This window comes from Notolepis coatsorum, assembly GCF_963971535.1.
Source record: "Notolepis coatsorum genome assembly, chromosome: 2".
Taxonomy (NCBI): Eukaryota; Metazoa; Chordata; class Actinopteri; order Aulopiformes; family Paralepididae; genus Notolepis; species Notolepis coatsorum.
Window position 1 is genome coordinate 6,481,183 of NC_140166.1, and position 19,755 is coordinate 6,500,937.

Consider the following 19,755-nt stretch of genomic DNA (forward strand, 5'->3'; position numbering starts at 1 on the left):
CAGGAGATTAGAGGAAGTGTCAGATGCACTGTAATGTCTAAAAACCATGATCACACACCCCCAAATTCATCTCTAGCGTGATCCCATGAGGGTTAAGGTTAGGGTTAGATTTATAAACGGTGAGGTTAAGGTTAGGTTTAAGAAAAGGGTTAGGTTTATTAACAGTAAGGTTCTGCTTCTCCTGGAACCATCACCTTATCGCGGTAGAGAGGTTTGCGTGTCCTTAGGATCCTGAAAGGTATGTTGTCTGGAGCCTAGTGCTCCTGGTAGGGTCACCCATGGCAAACTGGTCTCAGGTGAGGGAACAGACAAAGAATGGTTCAACCACTGCCCGGTGGGCCTGAGAGGGTAAAGGGCTAAGGAAGCACTACCCTGACAAAAAAGCACCTCTGGGTAGGCCAATCCCCCGCTCGTTAACTTTTGATTACGAAAACACTGACAGATGACTTGAGCGCAATGTCTCCCAGTGGTGGATCCGAAATGGAAAATATGACGTCTGCTAGCCAAAGCCTCTGGGAAGCTAGGAGATCGAATGTCCTCCCAACCAGGAAACCTACAAAGATTGGAACATGGAACGTGTGCACCATGTACGAAGCAGGGAAAGCTGCCAACATCGCAAAGGAGATGCAAAGTTACGGCTTACACATACTAGGTTTAAATTAAACAAGATGGATAGGTTCAGGAGAGAGCAGATTAGCATCCGGAAAACAGATACTGTATTCTGGACATGAAGAAGAAGGCGCCCCACACACGCAGGGGGTAGGCATCATGCTCTCAACACAGGCGGAGAAGGCTCTCATTGGATGGGAACCAGTCTCCTCTAGACTCATCACAGCAAAGTTCAGAACGTCTCATCCAAGAATCACACTCAGGATCATTGTGGCATACGCACCAACCAACGATGCCACAGAAGAGTCAAAGGAGGAGTTCTATGGAAAACTACAGAACACACTACTCAAAGCAACGGAAACGGAGGTGGTTATACTGATGGGCGACATGAACGCCAAAGTGGGAAAAGAAAACAACGGATACGTACCAGTCATGGGACAGCAAGGAGTGGGCTGCAGAAACGAAAATGGGCAGATGTTTTTGGACTTGTGTGTGCAGACAGCCTGGTAATTGGCGGAACCTTTTTCCCACATAAAGAAACTCACAAGACCACATGGGTGTCCCCTGATCAGAAAACATGCAACCAAATCGATCACATATGCATCAGGAAGCAGTTCAGACAATCTCTGCTCGATGTGCGAACAAAGAGAGGTGCAGATGTGGGATCAGACCACGACTTAGTCATAGCAAAGGTACAACTGAAGCTGAAAAGGGGGACCCCAGGAAACAGAATAACAAAGTATGACACCAAGAAACTGGAAGAAAAACTACACCAGAAGCACTTCCAGATCACACTGAGGAACAAGTTTCAGGCCCTGGCTGAAATGGGCAGTGGGGAAGAAGAAATCGACGAAAGCTGGGAGAAGATCAAAAACGTGTGGCAAACAACCTGCGAGGAAAGTCTGGGAAGAAGAAAGAAGGAAAACAAAATGTGGATCACCCAAAGAACATTGGACAGCATGGAGGAGAGGAAAAAGGCAAAGGACCACCTCAACAATGCCAGGACAAGAGCAGCCAAGGAGAAGCACACAAAGGAATACAACAGGATCGATAAAGAAATAAAGAAAAAGGTCAGGGCGGACAAGAGATGCTACTATGAAGAGCTTGCTACACAAGCAGAAGAAGCAGCGGGACAGAGAAACATGAGAGGTATACAACATCACCAGGAAGCTCTCTGGGAGAAGGATGAGATCAGAGAAGCCCATAAAAGACACGGCAGGAAACACACTATCCACAAAGGAAGAACAAACAAGGAGATGGGTAGAACATTTCACAGAGATGCTCAACAGAGCACCAGCGAGCATCCCAGCAGATATACAAGCAGCCACAGACACACTCCCACTGAAAATGACCCCCCCAACAAAAGAAGAAACTAGGAAAGCAATATCACAATTGAGAGATGGGAAAGCAGCAGGACAAGACACCATTCCGAGTGAAGCATTCAAGACCGACATCACTACAAGCATCAAAGCACTCCATCCCCTAATGAGGAAAATTTGGCAAGAAGAAAGGATACCTAAAGATTGGAAAGAAGGCTACATAGTGAAGATACCAAAGAAAGGGGACCTTGCACTATGCAAGAACTACCGGGGGATCACGCTACTTTCAACCGCCAGCAAAGTCTTCAACCGAATAATTCTAGATAGGATGAAGACTGCCGTTGACATGCTCCTCAGAGACCATCAAGCAGGATTCCGGAAAGAAAGGTCATGCATAGACCAGATCGCCACACTGAGGATGATCATCGAACAGTCCCTGGAATGGAACAGCTCCTTATACATCAACTTCATCGATTTCGAACAGACCTTTGACAGTCTAGATAGGAACAGTCTGTGGCACCTGATGGAGCACTATGGAATCCCACCGAAGTACATCAACATCATCAGAGGATCATATGACGGGATGACAAGTAGGGTACTGCACAGAGGGGAGCCCTCAAACCCGTTCGAGATAAAGACCGGAGTGAGACAAGGCTGCCTGCTGTCCCCCTTCTTGTTCCTGCTGGCCATTGATTGGACCATTGGACAACAGAAGGAGCCAGAAACGGCATCCAGTGGACACTGATGCACCAGCTTGAAGACCTCGATTTTGCAGATGACCTAGCTCTCTTATCACACAGTCACCAGCAAATGCAACAAACTAAAGGAAACAGCCTCAACTCTAGGAATGAAGATCAATAGGGTAAAAACCAAGATTATGAAGATCAACACAAAGTGCCAGCAAAACATTGAACTAGAGGGAGAGGCCATCGAAGAAACTAACTCCTTCACCTACCTTGGGAGCGTAGTAGATACAGCGGGTGGCACAGAAGAAGACATCAGAGTGCAAATCGGAAAAGCAAGAACGGCATACAACCTACTTGGTCGAGTATGGAGGTCTCGCGAAATAAAAACCAACACAAAACTGAGGATCTTTAACTCCAATGTTAAATCAGTCCTCCTGTATAGCTCGGAGACCTGGAAGACAACCGTAGGGCTGAAGCAGAAAGTACAGTCCTTCATTAATTCCTGCCTCCGCCGCATTCTAAGAGTGAGATGGCCAAATGTCATTACAAATCTGGACCTGTGGGAGCGCACAAAACAACTACCCCCGCCAGAAGAAATAAAGAAGAGAAAGTGGATGTGGATAGGCCATACCCTGAGAAAGGAAGACACAAACATCACCCGGCAAGCCCTACGATGGAACCCACCTGGAAAGAGGAAACGCGGCAGGCCTCGAAACACCTGCCGCCGTTCTTGGGAAGGGGAAATGAAAGAGTCTGGACTGGGATGGCACAACATCGTTCGGGAGGCCAAAAGCCTTGCAACATGGAAAGAAATCGTCAGTGGCCTATGCTCCGCAGGGAGTGCAAAGGCTTAAGTCAAGTAAGTCAAGGGTTAGGTTTATAAACAGTAAGGTTAGGGTAAGGGTTAGGTTTATAAACAGTAAGGTTAAGGTTAGGGTTAAGGTAAGGGTTCAAATTATAAACAGTAATGTTAGGGTTAAGGTTAGGGTTACAGTAAGGGTTCGAATTATAAACAGTGAGGTTATGGTTGGGGTTCATTTACATTTTATTTTGTATTTCTTTATTTAACCAGGCAGGTCAATTAACACTTTCCAAGCCAGACCCGATGATAGTCGGGTTAACTCACCGAACGTTCGGCGCCAGACCAGAGTATAGTCAGGTGTTGGTCGTTATTTCTTTTATTCGCTATTTCCATTGATTATCCATCCAGGGAGCCTGATGTTATCATTGGGAATGGGTCTGAGATCGCAAAGGTCCAATACCACCGCCTGCCGCCTTGCGGCCGGTATTGCACATCCTTTGAAACTCTCTGGCTTGGGCTGTGTGTCTATCTAAAGTGTCCGGGCAGGGTTTTCCTTGTCGGGCAGGACAAGCGTTTATAACGTATAGATTGAGGATAATCAAGCACTCCCAGTTCATGTTCTTTGGTGGATTATGTTGGGAACACGATCGACATCAATACTTAGAATGGCGATCACTAATGTGTTGTCTTGTTTCATGTGATTAATAATAAAAAAAATTATCAAAAAAAAAGAATGGCGATCAGATAATTGGAATATTCTTTTTGGAGTACATTGATCCAAGAATCCCTTCACTGCGATCCGAGCGTATGTGTGTAATGTGTGTGACACGTATTCCGTTGGTGATGATCAAAGCATAGAAAAACGTTTCCCCCCCCCCACCCTTTCATGCATTCTTGATGAAACATAATACCGATAATATAGTGTTGATTTCGAAATAGTAGTGTATACAGGCGAGAAATGGCAGGGTTTTGAGTGAAATGCACGTATTGCTGCATAGCGTCGTTTTCTGGGATTAGACAGGATTACTCTAAAACTATACTCATATTCACCACGGTATAAAACGGGAATGTATGGATGAACAAATTATTTCTTTTTCACAAATTGAATGATAGATACTCGATGTCAAATGGGCAATAGTATTATATGTATCCATAGCTATGATATATAATATAGTTTGAGCCCTGCAAACACCGCCACGTATTCGTATACTTTAAAGCGCTGGCCTTTCAACAGTAACAGTAAACAGCGCCATCTGGCGCTGGATGAGTTAAGAACAAATTCGTATTATCAATGACGGCCTGGCGTGAGGACAAAAGGTCGCCTCGAAGAGTAACAGGGAAAGGGGACAAAATAATGTTATGAATAGAAAAGAGATAGATGGTACATACACATCACAGAGGTAAGGGAAATACAACCAAATAAAATTACCAAGGTGCATACATGAAGCAGAACAGACAAATTACTGTTAAAAGGCTGGGTGACAGTTGCAGATGTGTGTAAACAACTCTGCGATAGAGTCCTTAAAAGTAGTGAGGGGGGCCAATTTGTCCATTTCAAACTGCTGGGAGCAGCAAATTGGAAGGAGGGTTGACAGAAGGAAGTGTTAACACAGGGAACATCTAGCGAGATATGGAGCTCTGGTGTTATAGGGAGTTAAGGTTAACTGGTTCTGCGCCAAAAACGAGTATACTCGTTATTGCCCGCCATGCGTTCAGCGCCAGAAACTCGTTTTTGGGATCGTTATTTTGTTTATTCGCTATATCTATTCATAATTCATAGCTGCAGCCTCTGTATACCCTTCAGACCCTGTCTGATCTGGCAGACGGTCAACACCGCCCTCTACTGCCTTGCGGAGCTATTGCATCCCATTGAAAATGGGCTGGTGTGTTTTATGAGCCGATCTGAGCCGTGCGGGCGGGGTTTAAATACTCAGGCGAGCCAGGGGCTTACCACGACCAATGTGAATATTAACCCCGCCCGCCCGTCCATGTGTAAGGCTCAGTAATGTCGGGGACATGATAGCCAGACCAGGCTGCAGAAACAAATTAGTGGGGGGGCATAACATTTTCTCGGGGGGGCACAATGGTTTTTCAACACAGGTTCCCTTTTATACGTTTCAGCTGGGACAGCGGCGCTGTGGCTTGCTTGGCACTGCCCACGGTGCTGAACTAAACAGCAGAGAGGCAATTGAACAATCTAATTTCTCTCTATCTTAAGAACTTTCACTTATACAAAAACAGACTGAACGGATATATATAACAGACCTGCTGGGGCAGCGGACTGAGAGCAGGGGACACAAACAGGCTGGATAAGATGGTCAAGAAGGCCAGTAGCGTGGTTGGGGTGGAGCTGGACTCTAGCGAGGGTGGCGGAGAGGAGGAACCTTGCTAAGCTCCAGGCCATCAGGGAAAACCCCTCCCACCCACTATACACAGACTTGGCTGACAGGAGGAGCATGTTATAGGCTCACACTACCTAAATGCAGCACTGAACGGCACAGGAAGTCCTTCATTCCGACAGCCATCAGACTATACAATGCATCACTGTGCCTCACTGCATCACTGAGCACAGAGTGACAATTACCATCTTCCTGGACTCTTACTTTTTAAACAGCACTGTGCATTATTACACCTACTGTAGACTTCAGTATATTCTATTTCATTTTATTCTATATAGGCCATTTGTTTTTGTGACTTGTTCTGTCTAAATGTTTAATGTTGAGTGATTTGCAGTGTCAAATTTCCCTCAGGATAATACATTTCTATTCTATTCTATATCTTTGAAAAGTCTCCATTTATTCAACACTTCTGAATTCACTGACAAACTGAACTGACAAAAATAAGGTGCATAAAAAAAATTCCTCCACAGGCTACTCACCATCATAAGTAGAGAGGCAAGCGGTGTTTGGGGACAGAGTGAAATCTTCTTAAAACACTGCCCCTCCACTCATTCCTGGACTTTTTTGTTAAGTCCTTCTCAAATGCCAAGTGAATTAAATTGGCCTTAGTTACGTCGATGAAGCATACTAAGGCATACTAATGTTCTGTAAAGACGTTCTTGAGGGTAGAAAACGAATTCTCACAGAGTGCCGTGCTAATAATAATAATAATGACTTGGATTTATATAGCGCTCTTCACTGACCCAGAGCGCTTCACAGAGTCCATTATTCGTTCATACACAGTCATACCGGTGGTGGTAAGCTACAATTGCAGCCAGAGCTGCCCTGAGGCAGACTCACGGAAGCGTGGCAAATAATCAACGCCTACGGCCCCTCCGACCACCACCAACATTCACATGCATACACATTCATACGAGGCAAGTAGGTTAAGTGTCTTGCCCAAGGACACAACGGCAGTGGGATGGACATGGGCTTGAGCGGGATTCGAACCACCAACCCTTGGATCATTGGACAACCCGCTCTACCCCTGAGCCACGCCGCCCCACTAGCTAGCTTCAGTAGTGTTGTTGTTGACATCAGTGCCCACTAGGGCTGTCCCCAACTAAGGATTTGGATAGTTGACATTGATTAAAAAAAATAAAATAAAAATTACCAGGGTGGGCACAGCTGACTCAGTGGGCGGGCCCGGCCCCCTAATGCCCGCCCATGGCGCCGGGACTGATCATCGCTGTGGATAACTGGAATGGCGATCAGATAATTGGATTCTTTTTTTTGCATTACATCAGAGACAAGGTAAGAACACTATATGAAACCTTGCAAACGCAACATCTGATTTTTATTTCTACCGCGATCAAAGCTATCTGTGTGTAGGTGTATGTGCTTATTACCGTTGACTGCGTGGGGGGGGGGGGGGGGGGGGGCGCCCCGCTACGATGGCCATTTCATGTATGCACGTCGAGATATAATAATGATAATCTGGCGTTGATTTCAGGATGATTAGATAATCAGCCGAAAAATTACAACGTGATGACTGGATTACAGTAAAATGCCTTTTTCTCGACTTTTTCCTGGAATTACTCAAAAGCACCCAAACCATACTCTATTCAAAACGGTATAAAATGGAAATGTACGGATGAAAAAACAATCTGTTTTGGGCATGTTGACTGGCGTTATTAGACCCATAGATATAAGATATATTTTAAGCACTCGCAAATGTCGCAGTCTAAAACTATATCCATTGAATAAAGACCTGGCGATGAAGGGGGATCAGCGCCCCCTGCTGCTGGCGGTCAATGTGTTAAGGTAAGGGTTAGGGTTTATAAAGAACTTTTAGGGTGAAAAATCAACAAAATGCAGACACCTTCTAGCCATGAGCAGGCCATGAGCCACTGACCGACCAGGAAGAGGAAGTGGTTTGCCAGTTATTCCTGTGTGTATTCCTGTGTATTGCTGGACCAGTGTATTCCTGTGTGTATTCCTGGACCAGTGTATTCCTGTGTATTCCTGTGTGCATTCCTGTGTATTCCTGAACAGTGTATTTCCGTGTGCATTCCTAGAACAGTGTATTCCTCAAGTCAAGAGTTTTATTTGTCATGGCATACAAGTATACAATGAAATTGTATACAGTGTATTCCTGCATGTATTCCTGCGTATTCCTGGACCAGTGTATTCCTGCGTGTATTCCTGTGTATTCCTGGACCAGTGTATTCTTGTGTGTATTCCTAGACGAGTGTATTCCTGTGTATTCCTGGACCAGTGTATTCCTGGAACAGTGTATTCCTGTGTATTCCTGTACCAGTGTATTCCTGTGTGTATTCCTGTGTATTGCTGGAACAGTGTATTCCTGTGTATTGCTGTGTATTGCTGGAACAGTGTATTCCTGTGTATTCTGGTGTATTGCTGGAACAGTGTATTCCGGTGTATTGCTGGAACAGTGTATTCCTGTGTATTGCTGGAACAGTGTATTCCTGTGTGTATTCCTGTGTATTGCTGGAACAGTGTATTCCTGTGTATTGCTGGAACAGTGTATTCCTGTGTATTGCTGGAACAGTGTATTCCTGTGTATTGCTGGAACAGTGTATTGCTGAGGCCATGGTTAGACTAGTGTATTCCTGGCGTTTTTTTATACGTTTTTGACGACGTTTGATGTCCCTATTACACAGAAATGCGTTTTTTGGCGTTTTTTTGTGGATACGGCTGAAATGCAAAATTGTGTTTGCGTTTGGAGATACGCAAAAAAAACGAATCAACAACAGCGTGTAGTCAGCACGCTAGCCGTTGTTGCGAAAACGCCCATGCGCAGTAGATACCATCTGCGTGCCCTTCCGGTGACAACAGTGTGTGTGTTTGGGACATACAGTAGCTCCGTGTCCCAAATAGCTTCAGCTACCATGTGTTGTCAAGTTATTGTTATAAGGACCCCAGTCCAAGCTACAACAGTCTGCATTCCCTTAACAATTGTTTGTATTGAGCCGTATTGTATTGTACCCATATGCAATATGTTAAATAAAGTTTACATCCATTCATTCTGCTAGCATTACCGATTGCATGAGCAGCTGGCTAACGTGAGCTATCAGGATTCAGACCCTGTTAGCTCAGAGCTCCTCTTTCAACTTAACAAGCATTAAACAAAATGGCCCAGTCATCTATTCACCTTTGTTTAATACACACAGCGTTGTCTCTAATGTTATCTAACTACTGATAGCTCGCGATATCATCAGTTTTGGTGCTGGCTAAGTAGCGTGAGCTAACGTTAGCTTCTAGCCACAATGCTATATTGTTATAATGGCATACTCCATTGACGTTAGCATGCAGCTAACAATGCTACAGATCGTTTTTTAGACTAAACTATCCGCTCTTGGTGGTCACTTGTGTTGATGTTAGTTTTGTTTCATCAACAAATGACAGGCAGAACACACAGTGAATGTATCCGTTTTGTTTATTGCACTTTTATTAGGCTTTGCTGAAAAATAATTGCTGCATTGAGTAAATAGGCAAGATGGTGGCGCGGCATAGGCGCCTGCCTTATTGACATTTTCTTTGCTGGAGCTTCCAGGAAGTGTATTGGCACATTCGTTCTGATTGGTTGAAATTGCCTTCATGTTTGCCACCTACTGCCACCTACTGCTTTGGCAGTGTACTACATCAGTGTGCTCGGGTGACAAAAACGAAAAAAAAACGAAAGTGTGACTCGAGGCGCACGACGTCGCGGCGATACGCATATGAAAACAATACGAAGATGATACGAAAGGTGTAACCGCCGCCTGAGTATTGCTGGAACAGTGAATTCCTGTGTATTGCTGGAACAGTGTATTCCTGTGTATTGCTGGAACAGTGTATTCCTGTGTATTGCTGGAACAGTGAATTCCTGTGTATTGCTGGAACAGTGTATTCCTGTGTATTGCTGGAACAGTGTATTCCTGTGTATTGCTGGAACAGTGTATTCCTGTGTATTGCTGGAACAGTGTATTCCTGTGTATTGCTGGAACAGTGTATTGCTGAGTATTGCTGGAACAGTGTATTCCTGTGTATTGCTGGAACAGTGTATTGCTGAGTATTGCTGGAACAGTGTATTCCTGTGTATTGCTGGAACAGTGTATTCCTGTGTATTGCTGGAACAGTGTATTCATGTGTATTCCTGGAACAGTGTATTCCTGTGTATTCCTGGAACAGTGTATTCCTGTGTGTATTCCTGTGTATTGCTGGAACAGTGTATTCCTGTGTATTGCTGGAACAGTGTATTCCTGTGTATTGCTGGAACAGTGTATTCCTGTGTGTATTCCTGTGTATTGCTGGAACAGTGTATTCCTGTGTGTATTCCTGTGTATTGCTGGAACAGTGTATTGCTGTGTATTGCTGGACCAGTGTATTCCTGTGTATTCCTGTGTGTATTCCTGTACCAGTGTATTCCTGTGTGTATTCCTGTGTATTGCTGGAACAGTGTATTCCTGTGTATTGCTGTGTATTGCTGGAACAGTGTATTCCTGTGTATTCTGGTGTATTGCTGGAACAGTGTATTCCGGTGTATTGCTGGAACAGTGTATTCCTGTGTATTGCTGGAACAGTGTATTCCTGTGTATTGCTGGAACAGTGTATTCCTGTGTATTGCTGGAACAGTGTATTCCTGTGTGTATTCCTGTGTATTGCTGGAACAGTGTATTGCTGAGTATTGCTGGAACAGTGAATTCCTGTGTATTGCTGGAACAGTGTATTCCTGTGTATTGCTGGAACAGTGTATTCCTGTGTATTGCTGGAACAGTGTATTGCTGAGTATTCCTGTGTATTCCTGTGTATTGCTGGAACAGTGTATTCCTGTGTATTCCTGTGTATTGCTGGAACAGTGTATTCCGGTGTATTGCTGGAACAGTGTATTCCTGTGTATTGCTGGAACAGTGTATTCCTGTGTGTATTCCTGTGTATTGCTGGAACAGTGTATTCCGGTGTATTGCTGGAACAGTGTATTCCTGTGTGTATTCCTGTGTATTGCTGGAACAGTGTATTCCTGTGTATTGCTGGAACAGTGTATTCCTGTGTATTGCTGTAACAGTGTATTGCTGAGTATTGCTGGAACAGTGAATTCCTGTGTATTGCTGGAACAGTGTATTCCTGTGTATTGCTGGAACAGTGTATTCCTGTGTATTGCTGGAACAGTGTATTCCTGTGTATTGCTGGAACAGTGTATTCCTGTGTATTGCTGGAACAGTGTATTGCTGTGTATTCCTGTGTGTTCCTGGAACAGTGTATTCCTGTGTATTCCTGTGTGTTCCTGGAACAGTGTATTCCTGTGTGTATTCCTGTGTATTGCTGGAACAGTGTATTCCTGTGTGTATTCCTGTGTATTGCTGGAACAGTGTATTCCTGTGTATTCCTGGAACAGTGTATTCCTGTGTTTCAGAGTTTCTCAGACTGCATGCTGGGAACTGTTGCTGACCCATACATTGGGCTGATATTGGACGTCTAAAAGAAAATCTATATCTGTCGCAGAGACAAAAGGATAACCGCTCTCTCATCCCTGGGACTAAATCGATGCTCTATTTCGTCTGTTTGTCTTTTTGTCTCTAAGAGACACACACCATCTGTAGAATGAATAAATGTCAATGGGAAGAACAGACACACACACACACAAACAGACACACTGAAAAAGAGCCTGCGTGCATGTCCACAGACAGAAAAATGTCAGTGGCCAATCAGATCGCGCAAACCGAACGCGGAAGTGCAACTCCGTTAGGGAAAATATACACGCTATCCAAAGCGCTTTACAGCGTATGCCTCCTCACATTCACCCCCAATCACACACAGCACATTCACACACTGATGGCAGGTGCCAAGCTGCTAAACGGGAGAAGGTAGGGGTTAAAGGTGGTGGAAGTGGTATTTGGTATTTCTTTGTTAAAATAAGTTAAATAGCTCTACATTCCAACAGCCATCACTGATATGCTGAGTGTTTGGTCAGTAACATGAGTCTCCCAGTCCCTCCGCTCTGCAGTAAACAGAAAATAAATGTTCTGGTATCCCTTCCCACTTTATCCAATCAGGAGAGAGAACCCTAGATATTTTTACTTATTTCAAGAAATCTTGCCAAGCCAAATTTGCTTACTGCACTGGTAGATTATTGTACTTGTTTCAACACATTTGCTAGTTTTTATTTCTTATTTTTGTCAAGACAATTTTTTCAGTGTGGAGTTCTCTCTCCTGATTGGATAAAATAAAAATTTAGTTTTTTGTGTTTACTGCAGAGCGGAGGAACTGGGCGACCCATGTTACTGACCAAACACTCAGTATATCAGTGATGGATGTCGGAGTGTAGAGCTATTCTTTTAACATGTACAGTAGACCGCTTATTTTAACAAACAAAAAGATACCACTTACAGCACTTTTAAGTGTCTTGCTCAAGGAGACGTCGACACGCTGCCTGGAATCGAACCCCGAATACCAGGCGACCATTCTATCTCCTGGGCCACTGTCTCCCCGATGAAACCAGGAGAACTGCCACACACGATCGCTATGAACATGTTTCAAAGAGCAGATGACTAATTCACTTACATTCTTTATAACTGCTGTACTGTTATGTTTTGTAATGTATGCGAGTCAGGTAACCATGAGTCTGTAATTGCATTGGTGTTTCCTGCCTGCAGTTTAGATTATTTTGGTTCTTTAAGTGGCCATTTTTATAGCCAAGTTGTAACATTGAAGTGAATGGGGACGTGTGTCTCGACCGTGTGTCACAGTGGCCGTGTCCTATACCTATAATTTGTACCTTGTAATCTAAAAGCTATTTTCAGCGCACCTCCCGTCCTGCAGAATGTCCTCTATTTTCGCAGAGTTTCTGCTGATGACGATGCAGAACATCTTCCGACACACAATGACAAGACTGGCCCCCTGAAACCAGCGCCTATCAAAGCTTAAGTGAATCGATATCGAATTGGCAATCAATGCCGGTACCCAGCCCTGGGAAGTCTAGGATCCAGCTTCACAGGCTGAGTCCTCAGTTCCTGAGATCAATGCTGAATGCTGATCTATAGTGAAAAACAACCTCACAGAGGAGTTATTCTCCACCAGGTGGGTGAGGGTGTTGTGTTGTTGCATCGCCCATGCATCCGTCTTGATGACCATGAGCAGATCGGTGAGGGTCTTGTAAGAGGGGGCGGTAATGGTAGGTAGTCTGCTACAGATTAATTTCTGAACGTGCTTCTCAAAGTATTCACTCGCTACGGGAGTGAGGGCAACCGGGTGCCGGTCATTTAGACATGTTACCTTGCTTGGTTATCGTTTTAATATTATTATTGTTGGCCCACACAAATCCACCAACCTTCTAACCTCCACACCAACCCTCTAACCTCCACACCAACCCTCTAACCTCCACACCAACCCTCTAACCTCCACACCAACCCTCTAACCTACACACCAACCTTCTAACCTACACACCAACCTTCTAACCTCCACACCAACCTTCTAACCTCCACACCAACCTTCTAACCTCCACACCAACCCTCTAACCTCCACACCAACCTTCTAACCTCCACACCAACCCTCTAACCTCCACACCAACCTTCTAACCTCCACACCAACCCTCTAACCTCCACACCAACCCTCTAACCTCCACACCAACCCTCTAACCTCCACACCAACCCTCTAACCTCCACACCAACCCTCTAACCTCCACACCAACCCTCTAACCTCCACACCAACCCTCTAACCTCCACACCAACCCTCTAACCTTCACACCAACCCTCTAACCTCCACACCAACCCTCTAACCTCCACACCAACCCTCTAACCTCCACACCAACCCTCTAACCTCCACACCAACCCTCTAACCTCCACACCAACCTTCTAACCTCCACACCAACCCTCTAACCTCCACACCAACCTTCTAACCTCCACACCAACCTTCTAACCTCCACACCAACCCTCTAACCTCCACACCAACCTTCTAACCTCCACACCAACCTTCTAACCTCCACACCAACCTTCTAACCTCCACACCAACCCTCTAACCTCCACACCAACCCTCTAACCTCCACACCAACCCTCTAACCTCCACACCAACCCTCTAACCTCCACACCAACCCTCTAACCTTCACACCAACCCTCTAACCTCCACACCAACCTTCTAACCTACACACCAACCTTCTAACCTCCACACCAACCTTCTAACCTCCACACCAACCTTCTAACCTCCACACCAACCTTCTAACCTCCACACCAACCCTCTAACCTCCACACCAACCTTCTAACCTCCACACCAACCCTCTAACCTTCACACCAACCCTCTAACCTCCACACCAACCTTCTAACCTCCACACCAACCCTCTAACCTCCACACCAACCCTCTAACCTCCACACCAACCCTCTAACCTCCACACCAACCTTCTAACCTCCACACCAACCCTCTAACCTCCACACCAACCTTCTAACCTCCACACCAACCCTCTAACCTCCACACCAACCTTCTAACCTCCACACCAACCTTCTAACCTCCACACCAACCTTCTAACCTCCACACCAACCCTCTAACCTCCACACCAACCTTCTAACCTCCACACCAACCTTCTAACCTCCACACCAACCTTCTAACCTCCACACCAACCCTCTAACCTCCACACCAACCCTCTAACCTCCACACCAACCTTCTAACCTCCACACCAACCCTCTAACCTCCACACCAACCTTCTAACCTCCACACCAACCCTCTAACCTCCACACCAACCTTCTAACCTCCACACCAACCCTCTAACCTCCACACCAACCCTCTAACCTCCACACCAACCCTCTAAGGCCTAACAAAATTAATAGTTGGTTTCCGGTTGCCGACTGACCCTGCCGATTTAGGTGCGACCAAATATATTTTATGAGTTTTTTAAAAAATATATATAATTAAAAAAATAAATATTTTTTTTTTTTTTTTTTTTTTTAATAAAGTTTCATAGAAATCTTAGTCAAACATTTAGTATTATGGATATTAAACATGCTGGCAGAGTACATGCATCCATGTTGTTGTGAACATTTTAATTAAATAAAGAAATTCCCTATCCATAGTCGCCGTGGGAAAGAATAAAATAAAAAAATAAAATAAAATAAATTCCCTACCTACCCATGGCCAAACTGACAACCAACAGGAAACCAACAATATATTTTACTTTGCCTAACCTCCACACAGCCTACACCAACCTTCTAACCTCCACACCAACCTTCTAACCTCCACACCAACCTTCTAACCTCCACACCAACCTTCTAACCTCCACACCAACCTTCTAACCTCCACACCAACCTTCTAACCTCCACACCAACCTTCTAACCTCCACACCAACCTTCTAACCTCCACACCAACCTTCTAACCTCCACACCAACCCTCTAACCTCCACACCAACCCTCTAACCTCCACACCAACCTTCTAACCTCCACACCAACCTTCTAACCTCCACACCAACCTTCTAACCTCCACACCAACCCTCTAACCTCCACACCAACCCTCTAACCTCTCCACACCAACCTTCTAACCTCCACACCAACCCTCTAACCTCTCCACACCAACCCTCTAACCTCCACACCAACCCTCTAACCTCCACACCAACCTTCTAACCTCCACACCAACCCTCTAACCTCCACACCAACCTTCTAACCTCCACACCAACCTTCTAACCTCCACACCAACCCTCTAACCTCTCCACACCAACCCTCTAACCTCCACACCAACCCTCTAACCTCCACACCAACCCTCTAACCTCCACACCAACCTTCTAACCTCCACACCAACCTTCTAACCTCCACACCAACCCTCTAACCTCCACACCAACCCTCTAACCTCCACACCAACCTTCTAACCTCCACACCAACCCTCTAACCTCCACACCAACCTTCTAACCTCCACACCAACCCTCTAACCTCCACACCAACCTTCTAACCTCCACACCAACCTTCTAACCTCCACACCAACCCTCTAATCTCCACACCAACCCTCTAACCTCCACACCAACCTTCTAACCTCCACACCAACCCTCTAACCTCCACACCAACCCTCTAACCTCCACACCAACCTTCTAACCTCCACACCAACCCTCTAACCTCCACACCAACCCTCTAACCTCCACACCAACCTTCTAACCTCCACACCAACCCTCTAACCTCCACACCAACCTTCTAACCTCCACACCAACCTTCTAACCTCCACACCAACCCTCTAACCTCCACACGGCCCACACCACACGCCAAATACCAGATCTGGTCAACCCAAACCCTTCCTGGATTCTCAGTTCAGACATTACTAACATCATATGTCCAAACTAGCACATGTCCTCAGGGGGACAGGACAGCGTGTCCTCCTGTAGGCACACACACACACACACACAGCGGATGCGTGGGTCGTATGTGTTAACATCTGTTTATGCTGGGACAGTTTATAGAGAGGCAGAGAGGCTTAAGAGCACGGAAACCAACTGGGAACACACAAGCGAGCACACGCACACAGTCTCTTCATTCAGCTTTGCTCAAGATTGTCAAGAACGATTAATGCAATTCAGTCTGTTCATTCAGCTCTGTGTAGAAAGCTCTAATTCAGTCTGTTCATTCAGCTCTGTTCTAGAACGCTCTAATTCAGTCTGTTCATTCAGCTCTGTTCTAGAACGCTCTAATTCAGTCTGTTCATTCAGCTCTGTTCTAGAACGCTCTAATTCAGTCTGTTCATTCAGCTCTGTTCTAGAACGCTCTAATTCAGTCTGTTCATTCAGCTCTGTTCTAGAACGCTCTAATTCAGTCTGTTCATTCAGCTCTGTTCTAGAACGCTCTAATTCAGTCTGTTCATTCAGCTCTGTTCTAGAACGCTCTGATTCAGTCTGTTCATTCAGCTGTTCTAGAGTGATCTAATTCAGTCTGTTCATTCAGCTGTTCTAGAGCGATCTAATTCAGTCTGTTCATTCAGCTGTTCTAGAGTGATCTAATTCAGTCTGTTCATTCAGCTGTTCTAGAGTGATCTAATTCAGTCTGTTCATTCAGCTGTTCTAGAGCGATCTAATTCAGTCTGTTCATTCAGCTGTTCTAGAGTGATCTAATTCAGTCTGTTCATTCAGCTGTTCTAGAGCGATCTAATTCAGTCTGTTCATTCAGCTGTTCTAGAGCGATCTAATTCAGTCTGTTCATTCAGCTGTTCTAGAGTGATCTAATTCAGTCTGTTCATTCAGCTGTTCTAGAGCGATCTAATTCAGTCTGTTCATTCAGCTGTTCTAGAGTGATCTAATTCAGTCTGTTCATTCAGCTGTTCTAGAGCGATCTAATTCAGTCTGTTCATTCAGCTGTTCTAGAGCGATCTAATTCAGCCTGTTCATTCAGCTGTTCTAGAATTATCTAATTCAGTCTGTTCATTCAGCTGTTCTAGAGCGATCTAATTCAGTCTGTTCATTCAGCTGTTCTAGAGCAATCCAATTAATTAAAACTGATACAGCCTAACACCAACACAACAGAATGCAATAGAAGAGCATTGTGACATCTTCTCTGCTATGTAATCAATATCAGAAAGGTCTTTATTGCCAAGTAGTTTACACATACAAGACATTTGATTTGGTCGTTTGGTGCGACATTAACGGACAGACAAATAGAAGAGCATTTTGATACCTTCTCTGATATGTAATCAATAGAAGAGCATTGTGACATCTTCTCTGATATGTAGGGATGGGTACCGAATTCGTTACTTTTGAGGTACCGAACCGAAACACGTCGGTACTACCGAGTATCGAATCAAGTGAGAAACCTAAAAAAATTAAAATTAAAAAAATCTTTTTTTATAATTTTTTTTTTTTTTACTTTTTCTTTTTCATGTCAACGTTCACACGCACAATATATGCTTACCTAGGATTTGACTTGATTCAACAACAAAGCAGTCGGAGCAATGACAAGCCGAAAACTGTCGAAATTGTAGTTATTTGAAGTTTGGATTATTTTTTTTTGCGACTGAGGTAGGCAAATTAAATTTCTTGAGACTAAAGTACCGAAAAAAAGGTACCGTTGGGTACCGGTATCGATTCACAGGTACCGGTACCGGTATCGGTTCAAATGTGAAAGGTACCCATCCCTACTGATATGTAATCAATATAAAAGCATTGTGATATCTTCTGATATGTAATCAATAGAAGAGCATTGTGACATCTTCTCTGATATGGAGCCCAATAAATTGGCTGGTGAATCACAGCATTGACTGTGACACCAAAACTGACTTTTTTGTTAGGATTCTACAAAATGTGGTATTTTCCCAAAAGTGTTTTAAGTGAAGAGAGCTGAATGTAAAGGAAATGCAACGCAATGACATCATCAACGTGCATTGTCCAAGGTAGTCATGTCCCCACAGCACCTGTATAAAATGTTTAATGTAAGCAGCCATCTTGGGTGGTGCAAATCCCTGGTGTCGTGCAGTTTCCTTAACTCTTGAAAGCTCCGTTTTGGACATATATGTTGCCAGATTTGCAAGAACATGGTCTCAAGGGTTTACCATGATAGCAAAATGACAGAAAGAGTATGAGGTATAATGCTGGATGGAACAGCAGACATAAGACACTACATCTGAAAATAATTATATTCAATCCATACAGTGACGCAAGGTTTTGATAGTCAAAAATATATATATTTATTGTTTTGCTTGACAATCACATTTTTCTTCAATACAAATTATTGGAATGAGGTGAACAGACTGAAAACGGACTTTAACCTCTTAACGGGCGGCCAAAAAAGTGGCCATTTTTGTTTTCGTTTTTGAGGACTGCATACTTTTTTTGCAAACCAGAATACTATATTTTGTACTTATAGCACATGCATAAGCCTGCTCTCTTTTGAAAGATAACATTCTGAAGTTTCTGATACAATAAAGAGATCACTGCTAATGAAATAGAGTAACATAGGTCTGAACTGTTACTCACGTTTTTCTGTAGTAGTTGCAATATCCAAATATAGCATAGAATTGTATGAGCTGGAAAACACCCTGGGTCCATAGCCTGAAGTCTTATGTAGTACATGTCCAGATTTCATAAAAGTCTGTTCAGAAATGAGTGATTAGGAGCGATTTGGTGAACTGGGAGAAAAAAGAAAGCTCTGCCGGTTTCAGTTTTCTCATTGACTTCAATGCATTCTGCGTTTTTTTTCTCTTCCTGTTTTCGCAGATCCCCATGTGGGGTATCATTGGAAAGCCACTCTCATTGGCTACAACCCTGTCCAATAATTCTCGAGACTGCCAAATGATTGACGGAGCTAGAGAGCGGAGACGGAGCTAGAGAGCGGAATGGATTTTGTATTTTATATATATTGTATTAAAAATTATCTTCCTCAAGAGGGCCCGGGCCAGGCCGTTGCACGTTAGGAGGTTAACAAGGTGTTCCATTAGGACATCATTTGCAGTTGAAAAAAGGTAATAAATCGCAATATGGTGACTCTAGTATGGTGATAACATGGTATCATGGTCTCTGGTGACTAGTATGGTGATAACATGGTATCTCTGGTGACTCCCTCTCCTAGTAGCACTAGTAACGTGGAGTCATCAAATCAGACCGTGCTCAGTAGCATGTAAAGAGGAATGTGAATGGAATAGTTCTATAAGCAAGCCATGTAAACAGCTCCATACAAATAACTGTCTTGTTTAAAATAAGGCCAGTGGTCCGATCACCGCAGTCTGTGTAAACTGAGTCATTGTACCATGTGTGTCTGTCCTAGGCTACTGAGGAACTCTGGGAGTTACTGATGGGTCTCCAATGTGGACAGTGCACATGTTGTATTTGGCCAATTAAATGTCTCGGATTCCACACACACACACACACACACACACACACACACACAATGCTTAATGGGCGGGGGTCTTACTTGTTCTCGTTGCTGGCGTCGTAGCGTGGCATGGGGTCCATGTCATTACCGTTGACATCGAAGCTGGCCTGGGGGTCCTGGAGGAGAAAGGAGGTCAAAAAGGTC

The 19,755-nt window shown here is 44.3% G+C and overlaps 1 protein-coding gene across 4 annotated transcripts in view; it reads right to left on the reverse strand.

The window, feature by feature from the left end:
* Nucleotides 1–19,755, reverse strand: part of pcsk5b (proprotein convertase subtilisin/kexin type 5b) — a 292,169-nt gene that overhangs the window by 140,985 nt on the left and 131,429 nt on the right. For all 4 annotated transcript variants that reach the window (XM_084338245.1, XM_084338244.1, XM_084338246.1 and 1 more), the window contains exon 5: nucleotides 19,651–19,727. In XM_084338245.1, coding sequence (XP_084194371.1) covers nucleotides 19,651–19,727 — 77 coding nt within the window. The remainder of the gene's footprint in view (nucleotides 1–19,650; nucleotides 19,728–19,755) is intronic.